Source organism: Equus asinus, chromosome 22 (assembly GCF_041296235.1).
Source record: "Equus asinus isolate D_3611 breed Donkey chromosome 22, EquAss-T2T_v2, whole genome shotgun sequence".
Classification (NCBI taxonomy): Eukaryota; Metazoa; Chordata; class Mammalia; order Perissodactyla; family Equidae; genus Equus; species Equus asinus.
In genome coordinates, this window is record NC_091811.1 from 32,445,226 (window position 1) to 32,470,915 (window position 25,690).

The window sequence follows — 25,690 nt, forward strand, 5'->3', positions numbered from 1 at the left end:
ACTGCCACACTGACCTGTGCTTCAGTCTCCTTCCAAAACGCCTTTTCTTTCACCCCAGTACCAGAGGATAAAGTATTTCACTGACTCTAAGATTCACCTTTCCACATTTTAACATTTCTACAATCAAATCACATCTTACAGGTGCTGCCTCTCACTATCGCTCTTAGCCGTGCACGACTCACGACAGCTGTCATTGCCTACACGTGCAAACCAGGTCATGGCACTTCTCAACCTCACATCAGTTGAGTTATGGGCATTGTTTGCACCATTTTTATCAAATTTAACTGCCATTTCATATCCTTAAAAAGATATATATAAAGATACACTGACAGTTACATATCTATACATATCTATACATACAGAAAGAACCATAATTTGGCATTAAAATATAAAGCTATTGTGTATGTAAAAAGGCAGAAAAATTATGCAGTGGGATGTAAATTGATTAGTGTAAATAGATTATTTTTTGGAAGAATGATCACATTTCCAGATTATGCTGCAAAACAACTAAGTTTTCTATAAGACCTAAGAAGGGAAGATACCCAAAAATCAATAGAGCTGTATTATATGTATTACTGAGATTCATGCAAAAAGACCATCCTGTACCCAGCAATGCAACCAGAGACAAGAAAATTTGCCACTGTCCCTCCGAATAGACAACAGAAACTTCAAAGTAATGAGAGACTGATGTGATCTATTCATAAAGCGTACAAGACTGTCAATAAGATGTTAATTTGTTGACACTTTCCTGATAATTTGCAATAGAAGCTATTTACTTGCAATGATACATGATTCATTGGAGGAAAAACTGGAAATGGTAATAATGATGAATTGAAAATCCTGGTAAAACAGTAAGGTAGAAATATTCCTCAAAATCATATTGACAGGGGCCATCCCAGTTGCCTAGTAGTTAAGTTCTCATGCTCCGCTTTGGCGGCCCAGGGCTCACAGGTTCAGATCCTGGGCGCAGATCTAGCACCTCTCATCAAACCACGCTTCCCACATAAAATAGAGGAAGATCGGCCCAGATGTTAGCTCAGGGACAATCTTCCTCCAGCAAAAAAGAGGAAGATTGACAACAGATGTTAGCTCAAGGCCAATCTTCCTCACAGAAAAAAAGTCATATTGACAATGTTAAAGAGATAAAGATAGTGAGAACAAGTGATAAAAATCAGCATTTCACTATGATAATATGCATAATTACTGATGACTGGCAATTATCTTCATATATTTAATTTTTAAGCCACAACATGAAATCTAAGAATGAAATCTTCTCCAAAAATGTCATTGTATGCAAATGGCAAAACAATTGAATGGATAATGGTTGAGTTAATGGTGGACTGGCTGAAAGTCACTTGGAATTGGTATCCAACAGCTTCACATAACCCACACAGTAGTCTAATTTTCAATGCATTTCATGCCCATGTATCTTAATTTAAAGGAAAAGCTCACTGAAAACTATAGTAACTTGGCGTGTCTTGGCTATTCTTGACTCTTCCTTTTTCCTTATAACCTACAAGTTAGGTTACACAACAAACCCTATAGGTCTAGCTCAATGTTAGGAGAAATGACATCGTTAAGACATTGAATCTTTCTGTTCATGAATATAGTGCCTCTCTCAATTAATGTAGATCTTCTTTACTGTCTTTTCATACATTTTGTAATTACTCCATAAAAGATGTGTGCCTCTTTCGTTGTGTTTATTGCAGATTGACATTTCATTATTTTTGTTGCTTTGTAAATAGTTTCATTTTTCAAATTCCATTTTCTAGCCGTTTGTTACTAGTGATATAAAATGAAATTGACTTTCATATGTTGATCTTACATGTGGCAATCTTGCTAAATATGTGCATTAATTTTACAAATTTGTCAAATTTTGTTAGGTGAATTTGATACTTTTGGGTTTCCCATCATTAAAAAAAATAGTTTTGTTTTTTCCTTTCAAATTCTCTTATTTTTATTTTCTTATTACCCTGTCTAGATCCCCAAGGACAATGCTGAATAATATGACACCCTGCTCTTGCTCTTTGTCTTTAAAGGCATGTTTCTAATGTTTCACCACTAAGAATGACTTTTGCTATCCCTTTTTTGGGTGGATATCATTATAAAGCTAAGAAAATTGTCTCCTATTCTTACTCTGACAAGAAATTGAAAAAATCAGAAATGATCGTGTTTTCCTCATGATTTTTCTTAATTTGCTGATATAATCATGACATCTCTCCTTTAATCTAGTTAACGTGATCAATTATGTCAATGTATTTTATAAATTGAAGCCCCCTTGTATTCTGGAATAAATCCAATTTATTCTATCACCAGGAAGATATAACAGTTCTAAAACTGTACCTAATAGCATAGCTTCAAAATACATGAAATAAAATTAGGCTAAAAATAAAACTCCAGTTTGACAAGTTCATCACAAAGGTGGGAAATTTGTCTTTTTTGTTTGGTGAGGAAGATTGGCCCTAAGTGAACAACTGTTGCCAATCTTCTTCTTTTTTTTTTTTACTTGAATAAGATTGTCCCTGAGGTAACATCAACATCTGTGCCAGTCTTCCTATATTTTGCACGTGGGACACTGCCACAGCATGACTTGATGAATGGTGTGTAGGTCCGTGCCCAGATCCGAAACTGCAAACCCTGGGCTGCTGAAGCAGAGTGCATGAGCTTAACCACTACGCCACTGGGTCAGCCCTGGGACATTTGTCTTTTAACTGGAGCCTTTAGCACATTTAAATTAATTGTTATTGCTGATATATTTGTCTCTATTTCACAAAGTAAACTATCCATTATTTCCTATATATTCTGTACTTGTCTGAGTTTACTTATATTATTCCCTCTTCTGGACTGTCTTTCCCCATCCCCTCTTATCATTCTTACAGTTACACACAATTACAATTTACTCTTCCTTTTGAAGGTGCAGCCCGAATTCCACCTTCTCCTCAAAGAATTTCCTGATTCATGAGTGAGAAGTAATCATTGCTTAAACTTCAATAGCACTTTATCTTTATGTCTCCAGGAATGCAGCAAACTGAAAGAAAGTAGAAGGAAGGCAATAGTTTAGCTCAGAGCAGAAACCAATGAAATGAAATAAAAAAAAAATTTATGAAGCCAAAAGTTGATTTTGCAAGGAGAAAAACAACTGCTAAACTTTAGCCAGACTGACTTTGGAGAAAAAGAGAAGACATAAACTATATGTTGAGAAATAAAAGTGGAGACATCACTGCAGACCTTAGATAAATTAAAATGATAGTAACAGAAAATTATTAACAATTTTATGCCAATAAATTAGATGAGTTGCACAAATCAACAAAACAGGCCTGAGGAAATTTTGAATAGACTTATATTAAGGGAAGAAATTTGAATGAGTAATTAAAATTCTTTTCACAAAGGAAGACCAAGGCCCAAATGATTTTACTAATGAATTCTATCAACAATTTAGTGAAGAAATAATACAAATCCCAGACAGTCTCTTTCAGAAAGAAGAAGAGGAAACACTTCCCAATTTATTTTATGAAGTCAGTTTTACCCTAATATCAAAGCCAGACAAAGATATCACAAAAAAAGCATACAGACAGATACCCCTCATGAGCACAGACTCCTTACTAAATCCTTACTAAAATATTAACAAACCAAATCCTGAAATTCCTAAAACCCTCAAACAACATGAGAAAGTGGATTTTATCACGGTAACACAGGTTGGTTTAATATCTTAAAATCAATTAATTTAATATATCACATTAATAGAACAAATAAAATAAAGATGATTATCTCAATAGATACACAAAAATGCATTTGTAGGTAACAAATAGTCATTCATGATAATAACTCTCAACAAACTAGGAAGAGAAATCAATTTCTCATTCTGATAAAGGGCACATACAAAAAAACTACAGATAGCATCACAGCAATCCTGAAAGATAAAATGTTTTGACTTAGGAGCAGAGACAAGGCAAAGATGTCCACTCTCAGCATTTTTGTTCAACATTGTGCTTTTGGTTCTAGCCAGTTCGGTAAGACAATAAGAAATTAAAAGCATACTTATTTAAAAGAAAGAAATACATGCACCTTTACTTGCAGATGACAACAAAAGCACTATCTTTACTAAAAAACATAAAATGAATTTCATCAAAATTAAAAACTTTTGGTTTTCATGAGATACCATTAAGAAAGCTTATAGACAAGGCAAAAATATTTGCAAATATTATATCTGAAAACAGACATGTATACAAAATATATTTCTTAAAATCTAAGAACTCAATAATAAGAGGACCTCCCCCCACAAATGTGCAAAAGATTTTAATAGACTTTTCACCAAAGGAGATATATAAATGGTTAATAAGCACCAAAAACATACTCACTATCACTAGTCATTAGGGAAATGAAAATTAAAATTCCAAAGAGATATCATTACACATTCTCTAAGGTGGATTTTTTTTAAAGATTTTATTTTTCATTTTTTTTTCCTTTTTCTCCCCAAAGCCCCCCAGTACATAGTTGTATATTCTTTGTTGTGGGTCTTTCTAGTTGTGGTATGTGGGACGCTGCCTCAGCGTGGTTTGATGAGCAGTGCCATGTCCGCGCCCAGGATTCGAACCAATGAAACACTGGGCCGCCTGTAGTGGAGTGCGTGAACTTAACCACTCAGCCACGGGGCCAGCCCCAAAGGTGGATATTTTTTAAAAGACCAACAATGCCTAGTGTTTTTGAGAATGTGAAGAAACGATCATATATTTACGTTGAGTGATGTAAAATGGTATAGCTTCTTTGCAAAACAGTTCAGCCATTTCTGAAAAGGAAAATCTTACCATGTGAACAATCAGTCTGCACACAAACGTTTACAGCAGTATCATTCAAAATAGCCCAGCACTTAAATCAATCCAAATGTACACCAACTGTTGAACTAATAAGCAAAATGTGTTAAATGCATATGATAGAACACTATTCAGCAATAAACAGGAACACACTATTGATACATCCAACAACATAGACAAGCCTCAAAAACATTTTGTTAAGTGAAAGAAGCCAGACATGGATGACTGCATATTGTATTATGTGATTTATACAGTTTCCAGAAAAAGCAAAACTAGAGAGAGTAAAAGAAGAGCCACTGTTGTCTGGGGTTAGGGCTGAGAACAGAGGTGGACTATAAACTGGAACTAGGAAACTTTTTGGGGTGATAGAAGTGTTATAAAACTGAGCTCTGGTAAAGGTTTCGCAGCTATAAATTTTACTAAAAAATCATCAAACTACATTTACAATGGCTAAATTGTATGTTACCTAAACTATCCCTAAATGGAGTTGTTACAAAGTGATTAGCAACCCAATTCTATTTTAATTCAAGTTTAAGGTTCATCTTCCACACAGATCTTGGGTAGCTTGCCTATCATAATAATACTAATACTAAGCCAGTCAAGCTATTGGCAATTGGAACAGAGGGGACTGGAAAAATTCTCAGGTGTAACAATGTAACAATCTTCAGGCCAAACAATAATCTATTTGGCCCAACATCTTGACATCTCCCTCCCTACTAAACCACCAACAAGAAGCATTTTGATATGAAAAGTTTAGTTAAACTGAATCTGAAAAACACAAGAACACATAGTTTTGCACATTTTGGTGATACCTAGAACTGGGTACTCTGCTACTGCTAAATCCAAAGGCGAAACCTCTGTCAAAGTGCTGAAAGCCAAAGATAAAGAAAAAGAACCTAAAAGAAGTTAGAGAGTGAAAAAGATGCAGACTGCATATACTACAATGATAATGATTTTAGTAAAATCCTCATCAAATACAAGGCAAACCAGAAGACAATGGAATGTCATATTTAAAATGCTGACAGCAAAAACTGTCAAGTTAGAATTCTACATCCAGTAAAACATACTTTAGAGAGTGACATCAGCATCATGGCACAGTGAATTGTTCCTTTACACTCTAAGTGTAAGGTGCTAACTAAGTGTAAGTGTAGCACTAAGTGCTAGCTAAGTGTAAAGTGTCTAACTGCTCTAAGTTGCAATGAAACAGACATTCATTAACCAACAGAGGATTCCATGCAAAGCACAGTAGGACATCTGAGAGATCCTCACAGCCATATGTCTGAAGTCAAGGGTACTGGATTCCCAGGAAGCAGTGGAAGGAGGTGAGTGGATTACCTCCCTATCCCCAACAGCAGTTATCTAGGTCACAGATCATCACACAGTAGCCAGTGTGTGACTGTAAGAGGAGGTGGGGGCAGGCAGGCCTGTCCACGAATGCTTTCACTTTCAGAGTTGCAGCCCAGCCCACAGGAATGTTCCACACCAAGTGGTACAGCTCAGCCACAGCATGGGCACCCCCACCAAGCACAGCAGCCCAGGCAAACCACCCATGAGCACAGAGCAGGCCTGCATGCAGGACAGAAAACACCCTTCCCCTCCCACCTAGTGCACCAGCGTGGCTGGTCCCTGACCAAGACAGCAGTTCCTCACCAGAGCACCTGCCTGTGTATGAGTGACCCACCAAACAGCTGCAACCAGTAGGAAAATGCAGCAAGCCCTATTGGCACAACTTCCAGCAGACAGCGGGTTTAAAAAACACAGCTCCTGCACCCCCAGAGGTGGCAGGTGGAATCTGCAATCTGATACTAGTACAAATGCCTCAGCAAAGGATCAGTTCATCAAACGCCATTAGAAACTACAGTAAGACTTCAGAGCAGAAGGAAAATGACCAGTCTCCAGGACCCAATCCTTAAGTCACAGAAATTTACAGTCTAAATGACAAAGTTCAAAATAGTTGTCATAAAGAAACTCAATGAGTTACAAGAAAACTCAGAAAGACAGTTCAATGAATTCAGGAATAAAATTAATGAGCAGAAGGAATACTTCAACAAAGAGATTGAAACTCTAAAAAGAAGACCAAGAGAAATTCTGGAGATGAAGAACACAGTGAATGAGGTAAAAAACAATCTAGGAAACTTAAGAAATAGAGCTGACATTATAGAGGACAGATCTAGTAATTTAGAGGACATAAATAGAGAAATGCTTCAGGTGGAGGAGGAGAGAGAGCTAAGACGTAAAAAAGAATTTCTTTGAGTAATATCTGACACAACTAGGAAATGCAACAGAAGGATTATAGGTATTCAAGAGGGAGAAAGGAACAGAAAGCTTGTTCAAAGAAAAAATAGCTGAGAACTTCCTAAACCTGGGGAAAGAACTGGATGTACAAATTCATGAAGTCAATAGAACTCCTAACTACATCAACACTAAAAGACCTTCTTCAAGGCATATAATAGTAAAACTGACAAAAGTAAATAACAAAGAAAAACTATTAAGGGCAGCAAGCAGAAGAGAACAATCTACAAAGGAACACCTATGTGACATTCAGCATATTTCTCAGCAGAAACCTTACAGGCTAGGAGAGATTGGAATAATATATTTAAAATACTGAAAGGCAAAAATTTTCAGCCAAGAATACTCTATCTAGTGAAATTATCCTTCAGATATGATGGAGAAATAAAAGCTTTCCCATATGAACAAAAGCTGAGGGAGTTCATCACCACTAGACCTGCCATACAAGAAATGATCAAGGATGACTTCATACCTGAAACAAAAAGGCAAAGTATTACAAAACCTTGAGCAAGGAGATAAATAGAAAAAATCAGAAAATTGCAGCTCTCTATCAGAACAAATTAGCAAACACTTAATTATAACATAAAAGACAGAGGGAAGGAAAGCATCAAAAATAACTATAAACACTTCACTTTAGTCACAAACTGACAACAGGAAACAAAATGATTTGTGCCAACAATAACTTGGAAGGGAAAGAGGAAAGAGATGGATCTTGCTTGGGCTAATGGAGATAAGAGGCTTTCAGAAAATGGACTCTCTCACCTACAAGATCTTTTATACAAACCTCATGGCAACCACTAAACAGAAAATCACAGTATAGACACAAACCATAAATAAAGAAAAAACTGAGAAAACCATCACAGAAACCACTGAACTGAAGCAGCAATCAGAAACACAAGGGAAGAGAAGGAAGAGAAATATAGAACAACCGGAAGACACGAGATAAAATGGCAGCATTAAACCATCATATATCAATAATCACTCTAAATGTAAATTGATTGAATTTCCCAATCAAAAGACATAGACTGGCTGTCTATATTAAAAAACAAGACCTAACAGGATGTTGCCTCCAGGAAACACATCTCAGTTCTAAAGACAAACAGAGGCTTAGAGTGAAGGGATGGAAGACAATACTCCAAGCAAATGGCAAGCAAAAGAAAGCAGGTCTTGCCATTCTTATATCAGACAAAGCAGACTTCAAGATAAGAAAGGCAGTGAGAGACTAAAAAGGGCAGTATATAATGATAAAATGGACACTCCATCAAGAGGACATGTCCCTTATGAAAATATATATGCATCTAACATGGGAGCACTAAAGTATATAAAGCAAGTATTAACATACCTAAATGGAGAAATTAACAGCAACACAATAATAGTAGGGGACCTCAACGTCCCACTTACATCAATAGATAGATCATCCAGACAGAAAGGCAACAAGGAAACAGTGGACTTAAATGAAAAACTTGACCAGATGGCCTTAATAGATATATAGAACATTCCATTCCCAAACAGCAGAAAACACATTCTTCTCAAGTGCACTTGGAACATTCTCAAAGATACACCATATACTGGGAAACAAGGCAAGCCACAAAAAAGTTAAGAATATTGAAATCATATCAAGCATCTTTTCTAACCAAAATGGTAAGAAACTATAAATGAACTAAAAGAAAAAAGCTGGAAAAGTGACAAATACGTGCAGACTAAACAACATGCTACTGAACAACCATTGGATCAATGAAGAAATCAAAGGAGATATCAAAAAATACCTGGAGAGAAATGAGAATGAAAATGCATCATATCAACCTTTATGAGATGCAGCAAAAGCAGTGCTAAGAGGGAAATTCATAGCAATACAGGTCCACCTCAACAAACAAGAAAAATCTCAAATAAGTAGTGTTAAACTACACCAAACAGAACTAGACAAAGAACAAAAACCCCCAAAGTCAATAGAAGGAGGGAAATAATAAAAATTAGAGCAGAAATAAAGGAAATAGAGATTAAAAAAAACCAGTAGAAAAGAACAATGAAACTAAGAGCTGAGTCTTTGAGAAGATAAACAGAATTGACACACCCTTAGCCAGACTCACTAAGAAAAAAAGGGAGAAGGCTCAAATAAATAAATTAGAACTGAAAGAGGAGAAATTACAATGGATACCACAGAAATACAAAGGAATATAAGAGAACACTATGAAAAACAATATACCAACAAATAGGACAACCTAGAAGAAATGGAAAAATTCTTAGACTCAGACAACTTCCCAAAACTGAATAGAGAAGAAACAGAGAACCTGAATAGACCAATTACAAGTAAAGAGATTGAAACAGTAACCAAAATATCCACAAAAACGAAAGTCCAGGACGAGATGCCTTCTCTGGAGAATTCTATCAAACATTCAAAGAAGATTGAATACCTATATTTCTCAAATTATTCCAAAACATTGAAGAAAACAGAATGCTTCCTAACTCACTCTATGAGACCAACATCACCCTGATCCCTAAACCAGATAAGGACAGCACAAAGAAGGAAAATTATAGGCCAATATTGCTGATGAACATATATGCAAAAATCCTCAACAAAATATTGGCAAACCAGATACAGCAATACATTAAAAGGATAATACACCATGATCAAGTGGGATTTATACAGGAATGGACGGATGGTTCAACATCTGCAAATCAATCAATGTGATATACCACATTAACAAAATGAGGAATAAAAATCACATGATCATCTCAATAGATGCAGAGAAAGCATTTGACAAGCTCCAACAACCATTTATGATAAAAACTCTGGAAAAGTTATGAGGAAAGAAATTATCTCAACATACTGAAGGCCATATATGACAAATCCAGAGCCAACATCATATGCAATAGTGAAAAACTGAAAGCCATCCCTCTGAGAACAGGAACAAGACAAGGGAGCCCCCTAGCACCACTTCTATTCAACATAGTACTGGAGGCTTTGGCCAGAGCAATTAGGCAAGAAAAAGAAATAAAAACTATCCAAATGGAAAGAAAGAAGTGAAACTCTCACTGTTTGAAGACAACATGATTCCTATAATATAGGAAACCCTAAAGAATCCACCATAAAACTAGTAGAAATAATCAACAATGACAGCAAAGTTGCAGGGTACAAAATCAACTTATAAAAATCAGTTGCATTTCTGTACACTAATAACAAACTAGCAGAAAGAGAACTTAAGAATACAAGTCCATCAAAAAGAATAAAATATCTAGGAATAAATTTAACCAAGGAGGTGAAAGTCCTAACCACTGAAAACTTTAAGACATTATTGAAAGAAATCAAAGATGACATAAAGAAGTAGAAAGATATTCCATGCTCATGTACTACAAGAATAAACATAGTTAAAATGTCCATATTACCTAGAGCAATCTAGAGATTCAGTGAAATCCCAATCAGGATCTCAAGGACATTCTTCATGGAAATAGAACAAAAAATACTTAAGTTTATATGGAACAAAAGACCCAGAATAGCTAAAGCAATCCTGAGAAAAAGAACAAAGCTGAAGGCCTCACAATCCCTGACTTCAAAATATACTACAAAGCTACAGTAATCAAAACAGCATAGCACTAGTACAAAAAGCAGACACAGAGATCAGTGCAACAGATTGGAGAGCCCCAAGATAAACACACACATCTATGCACAGCTAATTTTTGATGAGAGCCAAGAACATACAATGGAGACAGGAAAGTCTCTTTGATAAACAGTGTTGGGAAAACTGGACAGCCACATGCAAAAGAATGAAAGTAGATCATTATCTTGCACTACACACAAAAATTAACTTGAAATACGTTAAAGACTTGAATGTAAGACCTGAAGACATAAAACTCCTAGAAGAAAATATATGAACATCACTAACTCTGTCACGTTGGTCTTAGCAGAATCTATTTGAATACCATGTCTACTTAGCCATAGGAAACAAAAGAAAAAATAAACAAATGGGACTACATCAGACTAAAATGCTTCTGCAAGGCAAAGGGAACCATAAGGAAAATGAAAAGACAACCCACCAACTGGGAGAAAATATTTGCAAATAATATATCTGACAAAAGGTTAATTTCCAAAATATATGAAGAACTCATACAACTCAACAACAAAAAAACAAACAACCTGATCAAAAAGTGGACAGAGGATAAGAACACTTTTCCAAAAAGATATACAGATGGCCAACAGGCACATGAAAAGATGTTCAGCATCACTAATTATTAGCGAAATGCAAATCAAAATGAGAAATCAATGAGATATCACCTCACACCTGTCAGAATGGGTATAATTAAGGAGACAAAAAATAAATGTTGGAGAAGATGTGGAGAAATGGGAATCCTCATACACTGCTGGTGGGAATGTAAACTGGTGCAGCCACTATGGAAACAGTACGTAGATTTCTCAAAAAATTAAAAACAGAAATACCATACAATCCAGCTATCTCACCACTGGATATTTACTCAAAGAACTTGAAATCAACAATTCAAAGAGATTTATGCACCCCTATGTTCACTGCAGTATTTTTCACAATAACCAAGATGTCGAAGTAACCGAAGTGCCCATCAACTGATGAATGGATAAAGTAGATGTGGTACATATATATGATGGACTACTACTCAGCCATAAAAAAGACAATATCATCTCATTCACAACAACATGGATGGACCTTGAGGGTATTATGTTAAGCAAAATAAGCCAGACAGAGAAAGACAAACACCACATGATTTCACTCACATGTGGAAGATAAACAACACATGGATAAAGAGAACAGATTAGTGGTTACCAGAGGGGAAAAGGGTTGGGGTTGAGCAAAGGTGGTAAAGGGGCATATATATACATGGTGACAGATAAAAATTAGACTATGGGTGGTGAGCACGATACAGTCTATACAGAAAGTGATAAATAATAACGTACACCTCAAACTACACAGTTATAAACCATTATCACCTCAATAAAATAACGGGAAAAAAAGTACTTTAAAAATGAAATGAGCTACAGACATTTCCAAAAAAACAAAATATGAGAGAATTTACTGCTAGCACTATGAGAAAAGCTACAGGAATTTCATCAGCCTGTTGAGAAATGATACCAGTTCTACAGGAAGGATTATAAAGCGTGAAATTAGTACATAGGGGTAAATATGCAAAAATATTTTTCAATATCCTAATTTCTCTGAAAGATATCTGCCTTTAATTAAAGCAAAAACAACAATATTATATTTGGGGATTTATAAAATATATGGTAGTAATATACATGATGCCTTCATGTCGGTTTGGGCACCTATAACAAAGACTGGGTAGCTTACAAACAACAGAAATTTATTTCATATATATCTATAGGCTAAGAGTCTGAAATCAGGGTGCCAGCATGGTCGAGTTCTGGTGAGGACGCTCTTCCAGGTTTCAGACTTCTGACTTCTTGTATCCTCACATGGTAGAGAGCAGAGAGAGGAAGATAGCTCTCTGGTAACTCTCATAGGAGCACTAATCCCATTCATGAGGGCTCCACTCTCATCAGATCATCTAATCCTAATAATCTCTCAAAAGCCTCACCTCCTAATACCATCACACAAGGGGTAGAGTTTTAACACATAAATTTTGGGGGGGATATAAACATTCAGTCCATAACATATGACAATAGGAAAAAGGACCGGAGGGGCAAAGTAAAGTGACATCCTATTGTAACTTTCTTTTATTATATGCGAAGTGGTGTAATATTAATTCAAGCTATACTGTGATTAAAGATTCATATTATAATCCCTAGAGCAACAACTAAAATAAAAGCATAGATTAAAAGCCAGTAAATGAGATAAAATGAGATACTAAGAAAATAGATGATTAATCTAAATGAAAGCAACATGAAAGGAAAAGGAACAGAGTGAACCAATAGAAAACAAATAGTAAGATAACAGACTTAAACCCAGTCATATCCACAATTGTGTTAAATATAAAGGGGTTAAACATTCCAATTAAAGGGTAGAGATTGTCAAAATAGATACAAAACTAAACAAGACCCAACTATATGTTGTTTACAAGAGATGCATTTTAAAAAATAAATACAATAATAAAGTGAAAGTAAACGGATAAAGATATACCATAAAAATATTAATCATAAGAAATCTCATAAGAGGCTTTATTAATGTCAGAAAAAGTGGACTTAAAAACAAGGAGTATTACCAGAAGAAAGAAATTTTGTATATTTACCTTGATATTTATTCATATTATAACATTTATATTGTTATAAATGTTCACAACGAAGGGTCAGTTCATGAAGAAAATATAACAGTCTTAAATGTGTATTTCAGGCATTCAGGTGTTGAGGTGGTAAATTAGGACAATGAGCCAAATTGAAAGTAACAAGCCTTTATTTATTTACTGTGACATCACAAACAAGAGGCAGAAACAGGCATCAGTTCCTAAGGGTTTCATTTTTCCTCATGGAATTGGCACTGAACAAGAGTCAGGTGGATGCAGTACAGATGGAAGAATCATCTCACTGCCAAGGAGTCCTAAACAAAAGGCTACTCCCTCTTTTGGACCCCTGGTCCAGGAGGAAAGAGGGAGGCAAGGGCTGAGAGTGGAAAGGTACTGAGTCAAAGTGAAGAAAGTGCCTCAGCCTAAACCCCTGATAAGTAGGTCTTTAAATGGATGTGTTGGGCTAGGAATGCAGGCATGTGTATAAGAATGGCTGTCCCAGGGGGTCCTATTCACTCCAGAAAAACAATGCATGGGCTTTGTACAAATCTGGTGCGTGTGGGACAGCTTCACCCCATGAGGCTTGCCAGGCAAAGCCTTGTAATTGCATATGGTTGGGCATGAAGGACTACACATAGTTGTCTGGCCAGGAGTCAGACTCCTCAGTACCTGTAGTTGATAACAGAATTGCAAAATACATAAAGCTAAAATTTATAGAACTAAAGGAGAAACGGGCATATCATGCTTGGAGACATTAACACTTCTTCTCCTGTAATATAAACAGCAAATAGATAAAACATCAGTGAGGATATACCTGACCTAATAAACACTTTTAGTACACTCCTGCCAATACCTGTAGAATGTACATCCTTTTGAAGTACTCACGGAAGCTGGGCCATAAAACAAGTCTCAATAAATTTCAAAAAATCAAAATCATATGTAGTATATTTTCTGATCATGACAGAATTAAATTAGAAAGAGATAAAAAGATACTAATAATTCCCAACATATTTGGAAATTAAAACATAAACTTCTAAAAACACATGGGTTAAAGAAGAATCACAAGGTGATTAGAAAATACTTTGAATTAAACAATAATAAAAGCACAACATACCACGATTTCTGGGAGCCTCTTCTGCTTCCATCCCTTGATCCCCAGATCCAAATATCTAAATATGGGAGAAAGTGGTCACTGTCCAAAACATATACCACATCTTGTAAGATGGTACCACTACCTCCTAAGACATCGTCTTCTCAGATGGTCCTGAAGTTGAATCTCTTTTAGGCCCTGCTAACTTTCTGTAAGACAATTGCTTCCAGATCATCGTTTCTCTTACCTTTTTCATTATCCTCCCACCCCTGACCCCAAGGAAAATTTTTTTTACATTGATGTCATAATAATCGATAACATTATGAAATTTCCATTGTACATTATTATTTGTCAGTCACCATATATATGTGCCCCTTTACCCCTTATGTCCACCTCTCAACCCTCTTCCCCTCTAGTAACCACTAATCTGTTCTCTATGTCCGTGTATTTGTTTATCTCCAAGGAAACTTTTGAGATTTTTTTTCCCCTAATGATTATAATATCTAAGATGATTTTTGTCTCTCAGAACTTTCCCTTCTTGTGGAGGCAAGATCACTCCCATTGAGAATGACTGTTCCACATGATATGGTAAGGAGTAATACTCACTAATTCCATAGGCATAAACTCCTTTCTACACTTCTTTTGCTGTGAAATGTGTCCCTTGGTCACAAGGATGTTGCATGTTGTATGTGATACCAATAGGGTAAATAAGTCATTCTGTAAGTTCATAAATAGTGGTGCTGACAGAAGCACTGAGGACAGGAAAGGCCAATCCAGAATAAATGTCTATTTCAGTGAGAACAAATTGCCACATAGTCATCATGGAAAGCATTGATAACCTCTCTTGACCTCTCAAGGCATTAAATGCCCTATCTCAGTCTCAACCTTTGTAAGAGGTCTAGACAAAACAGTATGTTGAATGGATATCAGTTCATCTCTTTTCTCAGTACCCCACTACTTTCCCAACGGGCTTCTATATAAAGTGGTTTTGGTGGCAAGTATGTAGATTAAGCAGGGAATCAATAATTTGGCTTCCACCACGGCTGAGTGCCCAAGCAATGAGAGCAAAGGCCAATGTTAAACCCTCAGTAGAAAACCATTTCCCAAGAGATCAGTAATCCACCTGGTGGGAAGTTGATGATGGTGGACCACCGAACGAACACTCATACTCCATTCTTACCGTCCTCTCTTCCTCCACACACAAAGACTGGGATCTTCTTGATGGAAGTCTATCTTGAGACCAAGAAACTCTTGATCGCTTTGTAGTCTAACTTTTGATTTCATCATCATGAAAAAGTTTCCAAACACTGAGGCTGATTTTTGAATTCATGCCTGGAAAACATGACTCTTGTAGACGAAAGAAATAATTTTCACTCTATCTATATAAAAGAAATAACAAAGGGGTTGTTTTTTCTTATTTTCCAAATCCCAGAAACTAGATAATATGGTTTAGAATTATAAATGTTAAGCATAATTAGATATATCCTCAATTTCATCCTATGATCTCCTGATCATTCACAATGAAATTCACGAGATTCAATTCAATCATCCTAAATCTTTAGTTCTTCCTGTCACCAAGAATCTGACTGTATATCCAAAATAAGAAGTTTTCAAGCAAAAATATAGTCTGTGAGTTGTAATTACCCTCCTTTTAGGTTGAGGAATTCTTGAGTAATTAAAGCCCTTGGATTCTTAATATCTGTTTTTGAATGCTTAAATTGAAACAAAGTAGAACAGCAGGACTCCGTAATATCTAGATTTTCTTACTTAATGATAGTTGGTGAAAACAAGTTAAATGTTTTCCTCATATGGTCTGAGGATAGGATAGAGTAACCCACATTTCTATCAGAGTTCTGCCTTTTTCCCTTCCCAAATGATTCAGCTAAACACCATGAAGATTGAACCTTAGGTAATACAATGCCCTTTCCTAAAATAGCTGTAGCCCAAAAGGCTGTTATGTGAGAACGATGTCAGAGAACGAATAAGGAGATCTGCACAAAGCACCTTGATCAGTTTCTGAGGAGAAATGTATGCTAAAGGATGGACCCAGGTCACTTTTCCTGGTGTCCTTCCCTCTGAGAAAGTGGCAGAACTGGGCCACTAGATCCCAAGGGAAATGGGAGTTTGAGGCAATTATCTAAATAATTCAGACAAGAAGACACACTTAGCCTTGTCAAAGTCACCCACAAGCGGAAGGGCAATCTAAATATTTTGAATCTTGTTAGGATTTGTTAAATTATATCTAGGACACGCTTACTGATATTGACTCATTAAACAAAGGAAACATTTCATCGCTGGGAAAAGTAGGCTCATGTGCATTAATCATATGAAACAAATGTTCACTTTTCTTTCTACTTTACTTCGCCCAATAGATAGTGTCTTTAACCTGCATAAGAGGTACCAATAGTGTTCTTCTATTCTATTTATAGCATTTATAATTCTGTATTTCTAAAATAATTTTCTCACTAAGCAGGATGAGTTTTCATCGAGAAGAAAAAAAATCAGTGTAGCTTATGTGGATACAGAACAAAGGAAGAACAGAAAAAGGAACAGAATTACCCATACGCTCTGGGAAATAAAAAGACTTCACAAGCTATAAAAAAAATCATTTTATTCACAGGGTACATTTCCAAATTTTCTCCAAGTAAGGGAGGTAGAGAAATTGAGACTTACTGAACCTTCTCACTACCAGCCATAATTACAATGAACAAACCAAAGAAAGACATGTTTTTACAGCAAACCTCCTCCTATGATGTTGCATTTAGATTCTGTGGAAAGAAACAACTCAGCAGAACCAATAGAGAGGGATTTTTTTCCAGTCACAACATAAAAAGTACCAATTAAAGTTTTTTCTTATCTTCTACATTGTATATGAAACAAAAAAAAAGAAGAAGAAGAAGAAATGAATAGCATTGATTTTCCCCACATTTCCTACCAATGGAGTTTGGCTTTATTGGGAAGAATTAATTCCATGTACAGTTCAAAGGTGAATTCAATTTTATAGTCTAATCTAAAATGTTTTCCAGAATTACTGCATCCATGGATGGATAGTCAGACTATACTGTATGAGAAAGAATATTTGAATTTTTCTGTTTTACTCTTACCTCCAGTCTCTGCAAATTTGCTTTTGAAAAACAGCTTGTGCACCTGTGGAATAAGATATAATGTGCAATGATCAAGTTAAAGAGATCAAAGAGAAACTTTCTTTTTCGAAGCTTTTCAGACCAACCATGCTGTATGGCAACTAGAGTTCTAGAAATGTCTCAGACTTTTCAAAAATTAGGCAAGCTTTTCAATGGAGCTATCCTTCTCTCTCCTTCCCTCTAGAGTCTCTGATCCTGATGTACCCCAGTGGCCATCCAATCGTCACAAATTATGAATCCTGTACGTTATGAAAGGGATGTCTATAGTAACCCATCAACAAGAAAGCCCAAAGGATTGGTGCTTAAGAATAAATGAGAAACAGAAACAAATTGTTTCCTTGCATTCGTGAATGCTAGAATTTGCTAGAGAAATCAACATGTTAAATCTATGCATCCTCCTGTAGCTGTCACGTAAGCAGCTCGCTATGAGAAGGTTCTACTCCTTCAACAAAGGATATTTACATACTGTTATCAGACGTCTCCAAGGCCTATATACTATTGTGCATTTATACAAAATAGTCACATTCACTACATTTATAAGCGTTCTTGCTGATGATAAAGATACAACTTGGAACAGACACGGTTACACCTCTGAAGTGACAGGGACATGAAGGAAATACATAAGGAAGTGGGAGCCAAGCCTGAAAATGTTAAGGCACCCTCTGCTACTCCCCACCAGGTCAGCCATCTTTCTCTTCTCAACGGACATAAATAATGCAAGGGGTGTGCGTGTGTGTTTACACTAGAACATAGGGAGGAAGACGCATCTAAGTCTGCTTAAATAATAATGAAGATAAAAGCCTTACCCTGAAGCAATTGTGACATCAGGGGACTAAAGCTTTCCAAAGCTTACTATGCATAGCATATGTTGAACATGTTTCAAAGGGTCAAGTTCAAGGGGACACTTCCTACTATTGTTGCCTCATCATGACAGGAGATCTAAATAATCATCTCATTTTGGAAGTATGTGTCAAAGCAGAGACAAAGAACGGATATGAAAATGGCAGTGCTTGCACAGCCAGGCTCAGACACCAAGGAAATCACAAATTGCAGAAGGGGAGCAGGGGCAGAAGCATTTAGACAGTGAGGGTTGAAGGAGGTAAACAGGCGCCCCCCTTCTGTTTCTGTCCCTAAATGTCTCACAGTCTGGCTCTCACACTTCCTCTAGTGTCTTTTCATCATCAGCCATAATGACTGTGTGACAATATATTTCCTATAAAATGCTTCAAAAAGGTTCTGTTCTTGGGACTGCCTCTGTGCCCTCTGCTTAGCTGCATATGGAGATCCCTCCCAATGGTGCTTCACAATTCAAACCCGAGTTTATCTTTCTCTTCTTCATTTTCATTAAACCCTTTTTTATTACACTTCTCCATTTCTCTTACTGTGCAGAGAAATATAGACGTATCTGACTCCTAATTTTCTCTGCCCTGAATAAAATGACATTTCTTAGATGTTTACCGGTATCTTGTGAAACATATGCTTTTAAAATGACAAATATCTGGAGAAAATCTAATTACATAGACACAGAAAGAAACATGATCAATATATTTGAATACTATTCCGTAAAACTCCCAGATAGCTTTGTATCATTGATGTCTCGCAGCTTCAACGGGAAAGCAAAATCAGAAAGGATTTTCACACAGTGCAGAGACCAAGAAGAACACAGAGGAGGTAGGTACATGAGTGACCGTAAGCAAAATATAATTCCTCTTTTGTAGGACTTTTAAAAAGTTACAGTTATGGGCTTTGGCTATCATACAAATGCTCACAGTTATTATAAGTCAATTTAAAATAAGTTATTTACTCCTTATTTGTTAGAAATAAAAGTAATCAGAAATGCTGGCACCAGAAAGAAGAAAATCAGAAGAAATAAACAGAAGCATATATTTTATCCTTATTGCAATGACAAGCGGAGGTCGTGTTATGTTTGAATGAGATTTCCATTCATGTGCTTGTTTCAATCTCTCACCTCTAGGATGCATGTAAAAACATTCAAAAGATAAGACTAAGCTGAGGATAAAGTTGATAGCATCCATTTTCTTATAGGAAGAAAAAAGACTACAGCAATTGTAGATTCATATACAGTCATGCGTCGCTTAACGACGGGCGCACGTTCTGAAAAATGCATCGTTTAGGCAACTTCGTCATTGTGGGAACATCATAGTGTGTACTCACACAAACCTAGATGGTATAGCCTACTACACAGCTAGGCTATATGGTACTAACCTTATGGGACCACCGTCACATAGGCGGTCCATCATTGACCGAAAACCTTGTTATGTGGCCCATGACTCTACATCTCCTTCCACTTTCTCAGCCTAAACACTGTGGCCTCACATTTAGGAATTTATAAACAAACACGCTAGGCTTCAGAATTCCTTTGGGTTTGTCTCCAGAGTGTTCAAAGAGGCTATAGAGGAAGTAGGGGAATATTTGATATCTCCCTTGCTTCAAGGACTCAGAAAATCCATTTGAATGGAAAAAAAGCTCCACTTTTGTTAGGGACATAATTAGTTCAGAGTGACCAGAACTCTCACACAAGGCGCCCAAATTTAGAGAGCACTAGTCAAAGCCAAAGAAAAAAAAAACCTGTTTAAGGCAGTGTAAAATTTTAAGCTTCTCAACAAATTTCCACACCAGCTCTCTAGTCACAAGGCACTGGTCCAACCCTAGAACCAGGCCAGCTTCCCTGGTAGGGGGCAGAGATAGGTAGCGCTGGAAAGTCAATGGCGAGGGCAGAGAAGTCTTTGACCATTTGCATACTGAGAGTTTGAGAGAAGGGTTATCTCCTCTTTTCCACTTGCCTCATCCTCTCCCTAGCACACAGTGGATTGAAGTTGCCAAAATTGCTAGTCATATTTAGTTACAGTTACTGTTGACTTTGTTACAGGCTTGACCTAAGTTGCTGGTGCCTCGGGGTTGTTTACCCATCTTTGAGGTGTGCCCATCAGAAGTCATATAACCTGAGAGGTGACCTCTACACTGGGACGATGAGGAAATACAAAGCACAGCACCGCTCTCAGTCCTTGTTCCTCCACGTACTTGTCCTCAAGCGCCCAGCAAAGTCCTTACAGCTTTGATCTTTGGAATGCCACAAACTCAGCAGATATTGCCTGATTTCAGAAAGTTTTTATACAACACAATAAGAATTTCCTAAAGTTTTCAGTGGACTATGACTTTTTTTCTAAGTCCCTCCGAACTAGCATTTGTCAGTTAAAAATTTCACAAAGTCAGTATTTTTAAACACAAAAATTAAAACTATAGATGGCTGATTTTCCCACCAAAGAAATAAGAGGTTATATATAATAAAATTATGAAACTACCATAGTTGCCAACAAGAAGAAATATTATGGATATCCTTTCCATTTGGAATCATCTATAACCCTCCTGGAACGCTTTTGACTAATTGAAGAATATTTTTGGTAAATTTAGAATCCTAGAATTTCTTCAGTTATTTTCCATGTAGGTTTTTAAGCCATGCTGTCCACCACTTCAGGTACAATTTATATCTAACCTAAGCAATGTTTTTAGCCAAGAGAAGGGTATGAGACATCACAAAGCCAAACACAGCGTACCGTCTGAACATCTGTCATTTTGGGTCATTTACTTCCTACCTTTGTTAAAATAGCTAAAAGGGAACTAAACAGAAATAACATCCAGACAGTGCTCTTTAACGTCTTGTGTTAACTGCAGTTTAGATGCACAACGCTGTATAAACTGTTGGTCAAATGCTCTATACAAAGCGTATGGGTCTAGTGTTCTCTTCCATATAAAAATCTTCCATATAAAAAATTTCTTTTCTTTCTTATAGAATGACTTAATCCTTCACCCATCTTAATTTTACTGAAGTGTAATTAAAATTAAACAGGCGCCATCCTTATTCATGATCTTTAGCATCAATGCAATTCTCAAACTGGAGCCAATAAAAATAAAAAGTTGCATCAGGTACTCATTTTCAGTCTCTTCACCCCCTGTTTTGCCCCACGGAGCAATCTAATTTTTGTTACTAAAAAGCAATTTAAAAATTACACCAGGGGCCAGCCCAGTGGTGTAGTTGTTAAGTTTGAGTGCTCTACTTCAGCAACCTGGGGTTTGCAGGTTCGGATCCCAGGTGCAGACCTACACACCACTCATCAAACTATGCTGTGGCAGCGTCCCACATACAAGATAGAGGAAGATTGGCAAAGATGTTAGCTCAGCAACAATCTTCCTCAAGCAAAAAGAGGAAGACTGGCAATAGATGTTAGCTCAGGGCCAATCTGCTTCACCAAAAAAAAAAAAAAGAAAAAGAAAAATTAGACTGATGTTAGAGTGTGATGCCCTCTCTTGGCAGATGCATTGAAAGTGATGAAATATCTTCTTATTCAATGTGTCTACCACAACCTGAATATCATCTGAGCTGAATCTTAAGGGTCAGTAATATTAAATTTGGCAAAGTATGAGGCCCAATTCTCAGGTCTTTTCAGATAAAATAAAATGATGGGAGTTTGGAATTCAACTTCTTTATAGTAACAGTGTAGTCCAGAGTACTCTGCAAGATAATTCTAGAGAGATCCTAACTTAGGAACACATATATTTCAATAAGAATAAAGATGGCTAACTTCATGCGACACACGTACACACACACCATCTGTGTAACCACAGAAAAGGGAGTATGTATGGCACACCTGTGAGTTGTCACTACAAAATAATGTCAAACTATAATCTGCTCTAAGAAAACATTCTCATTAAATTGTAGTCATACTCATAACGACGTGAGCATGTATGTGTATCCTTAAATGAAGACAACGGGGGAACAATCAAAACTTCATTTTGGTCTAGTCCAGGGTTTCTTAACCTTGGCACCACTGACATTTTAGACTGGATAATTTTGTTGTGCAGGGGCTGACCCGTGCATTGTGGGATGTTCAGCAGGACCCCTGACCTCGACTCAGTAGATGCCAATAGCACCCTCCGAATCGTGACAATCAAAAGTGTCTCCAGACACTGCCAAATGCCACCAGGATCACCTCACTTGAGAAGCCCTGGTCATATGAAATATTATTAGTTGGGGCCATTTCTGTTCTGTCTTTCAGAAGCCACCAATTTACAGACTAAACATTGTACAAATCTATTGCATAAATCTAGACCAGAAATCATAACAAGATGTAAAATTTCCAGATAGCATTTTCAATAGAACTTGATACATGGGTTTTATGGGGCTCATTAATTACATTTTAACAGGGTACTAATGTGAGTGGCACATATTTTAACAATATTTGTTTGTGTTTTTTGTTAGCCCTTTCACATTTCTGATGAAGTGTATAGGTAAAAATGCGTTCTTTTTAGGTAATTATTAAATAATAAAATAGCTCAAAAGAGGAAATATATTTAGGGTAGTACATACTGTGAATATTTAACGTAACTCACTCATAGTACATTCTCATTACATTTTTGCTGCTAGATGGGATCAAAATAGCGAATCAGTTCTGCACAGAATCGACACTCTCGATTTCTTAACTTTCAAAGCACCGATATAATCTATTACGTCAACCAGTCACATTTTAACTGCTGATTTCTCTAATAACCTCCATATTCAATTTCATTTAGACATTGTGCTTTACTTCATCTCTGAACATTGTTATGATGACCATTATGCCAATTTGCAAATAAATAATGCACTCACATTTGCAGTCTTTTTGCACTCAAATATAATAATAATGCAAACACAAGCTTTCATGATGCAGACCTAAAAATAGGTTTATGCCCTACATTCTCGGGAGGAGGGAGAGCGGCTCGTGTTAGCTGGACTATGAATTAACACAGTCTAAATTCAACAATGCTTCACACTGTCTACGTAGACTTGACAAAAGGGGAGGAAACCATTCTTATTTGACATTTAAAAAATGAGGGGGACTATAGTTAACATAGACTTGGTTCAACAAATCACAATAATCAGCTGGAGCGTTTTGTATCCTTATTACTCAGTCAGGGATTTTTTTTATCTACCTCATCACCCACTCACTGCCCCTAAATAGGGCAAAAATAAATAATAATTTTTTTTAAAACCTATGGTTCTAATGTCAGTCTTAGTAAGATAGGTGTTCTAATGAAGCCAGTTTGTGTTGATAGTCACTGACACTTGACCTGGCATCATGTCCTTATCGTACTTTGATTAGTTCCTCAGCTTCAGTGATTTGAGTTCCATCTTATTTTTGAACTGCATCTTCTAGATTTGAACATGTAAATGTGCTTTACCAACATCTTTTCATCAGCATGTTCCTAGTTGCAAATCCACAGTGTGCTAAAAATATTTCATAGGACGTTTCATTTCTTATTTGTTCTCCAAGCCAACATTAAAAGTAGAATTTCCTCTGTTTTGTTCTGTTTTTTCCAAGTGGCCCATGCAAATCCATGAAATGACTTGACCATTTCCTTTTGGAGTCACGTAGAAAACCTAACAAAAATACCCTGGCTCAGTTCTTTCTGTTTGCATTTGTCCCTAGGAAGTGGGCTGGAGTGAGGGATCCTCACACGGGTCTAGCTGCATTCTCAGTGCACCAATTTTATGAAGATACCAGAGTTGGAGAAATTCCTCTGGCATAGCATGGAAGCCAGAAAAGGGCAAGACGTTGTCGTAGTAGTGGTGGCTGATCGGCTGCTCATGCATATTCACAGAGAAGGGCCAGAAGCCATAGATGGCCACGTCTTCACAGAGGCCCAGGGCTGCGCTCACCAGAAAGAGTCCTGTGGACAGGCGCTTGGCATGGATTCCCCTACTTTTCCAGAACTTTCCAATGCTACGCAGAAAGTTGGGGTTTGCAAAGAGCACTGTTTGATTGGCACCGACATCTGACAGTGTATAATACACCCGGAGGGATGGCTCTGTTCCCGTCTTCATAGAAAAGGCAGGCATGTAGATATAACTGTGGTTATAGATTTTCATGTTGTCCACAAACGTCTTTCTGGACCACAGCAAGTTCTGAAACCTATTAAAGAGAAAAAGGGGCTCAATTAAACCTGGAGAAAAGAAATTCATCAAAACTCACTCTACTGTTCTGACGGCCCTGATAGCTGACATGATTTCATCAAAAAACATGAAGAACACTTGTATTGACAATCTTCTTTGAATTTACCAATTATCTCTCATCCAAGTAGCCTGGCTTCCCCCCATCCCAATATCTTAAACTCAGGTTAAGATTCCCTAATGGGATTCCCTATGAACTGAAGTGCTCTGGACATTTTGTTCTCTTGCAGAAGTTATTTGCCTGGAATGTGAAAATGGTTTAATAGTCATTAATTCACGAGGTTGTTGGTTTTTGGAAAAGATTTTGATAAACATTACTTTTGCAGTCTGACCTAAGCTCAAGACAGATTTCCTCAACTGCAAATGAAAGGAACCACTTCTAAAATACTTCTTCCCATGGAAATTCCACGATTCTCTAAGTATTCCGATTAATCAATGCTATATTATCACTATAATATTACATTGAAAAAGAAAGACTTGTTACTATTATAAGATGATGCTGAGAATTGCCCATACTGCTTGCTCCAAAGAACTCTACTTTTCTATGTTCTTGCAGTTTGGGTTACATAAAGAGAGGCTCTCTAGTTCAAAGGTATTCAACTCAAATTTAGGGTATACATCCTATGTGTCAGGCATTGGGAATTTAAAAATTTAATGGCCCAATTTTTCATCTCAAAAAATTCAAGTCCAGGGGCTGGCTCCGTGGCCGAGTGGTTAAGTTCGCGCGCTCCACTGCAGGCGGCCCAGTGTTTCGTTGGTTCGAATCCTGGGCGCGGACATGGCACTGCTCATCAAACCACGCTGAGGCAGCGTCCCACATGCCACAACTAGAAGAATCCACAACGAAGAATATACAACTATGTACCGGGGGGTGTTGGGGAGAAAAAGGAAATAATAAAATCTTTAAAAAAAAAAAAAATTCAAGTCCAGTTGTGAAAACAAAAATATAAACAAGTACAATGTAATGTTCTAAATGCAACAATTGATATTTGCGTAAAGCACTATGGAATACAGATGAAAAAAAGTAAGTAATTCTGCCTTGGGAGAGGGAGTGGGACCCAAGAAAGTGACAAAGAGGGGATGACATTTAAACACACCTTGTTAGGGGAACAACAGGAAGGACAGCAACTAATCTAGAAGGATCACTGGT

At 36.9% G+C, this 25,690-nt stretch overlaps 1 protein-coding gene and 1 long non-coding RNA gene across 2 annotated transcripts in view; both read right to left on the minus strand.

Annotated features, from left to right (window-relative positions):
- Positions 1–2,780: 2,780 nt before the first annotated feature.
- On the minus strand, positions 2,781–15,818 carry LOC139041606 (uncharacterized). Its single transcript, XR_011497070.1, has 3 exons — positions 15,572–15,818; positions 14,416–14,470; positions 2,781–3,028 (listed from the first exon to the last, which is right to left on the minus strand). It is a non-coding gene; the product is annotated as an uncharacterized lncRNA (long non-coding RNA).
- Positions 15,819–16,985: 1,167 nt separating this feature from the next.
- The window catches only part of ST8SIA1 (ST8 alpha-N-acetyl-neuraminide alpha-2,8-sialyltransferase 1), a 156,367-nt gene continuing 147,662 nt past the window's right edge, over positions 16,986–25,690 (minus strand). The window contains exon 5 of the mRNA XM_014832452.3: positions 16,986–24,502. Coding sequence (XP_014687938.2) covers positions 24,016–24,502 — 487 coding nt within the window. The 3' untranslated portion in view covers positions 16,986–24,015. The remainder of the gene's footprint in view (positions 24,503–25,690) is intronic.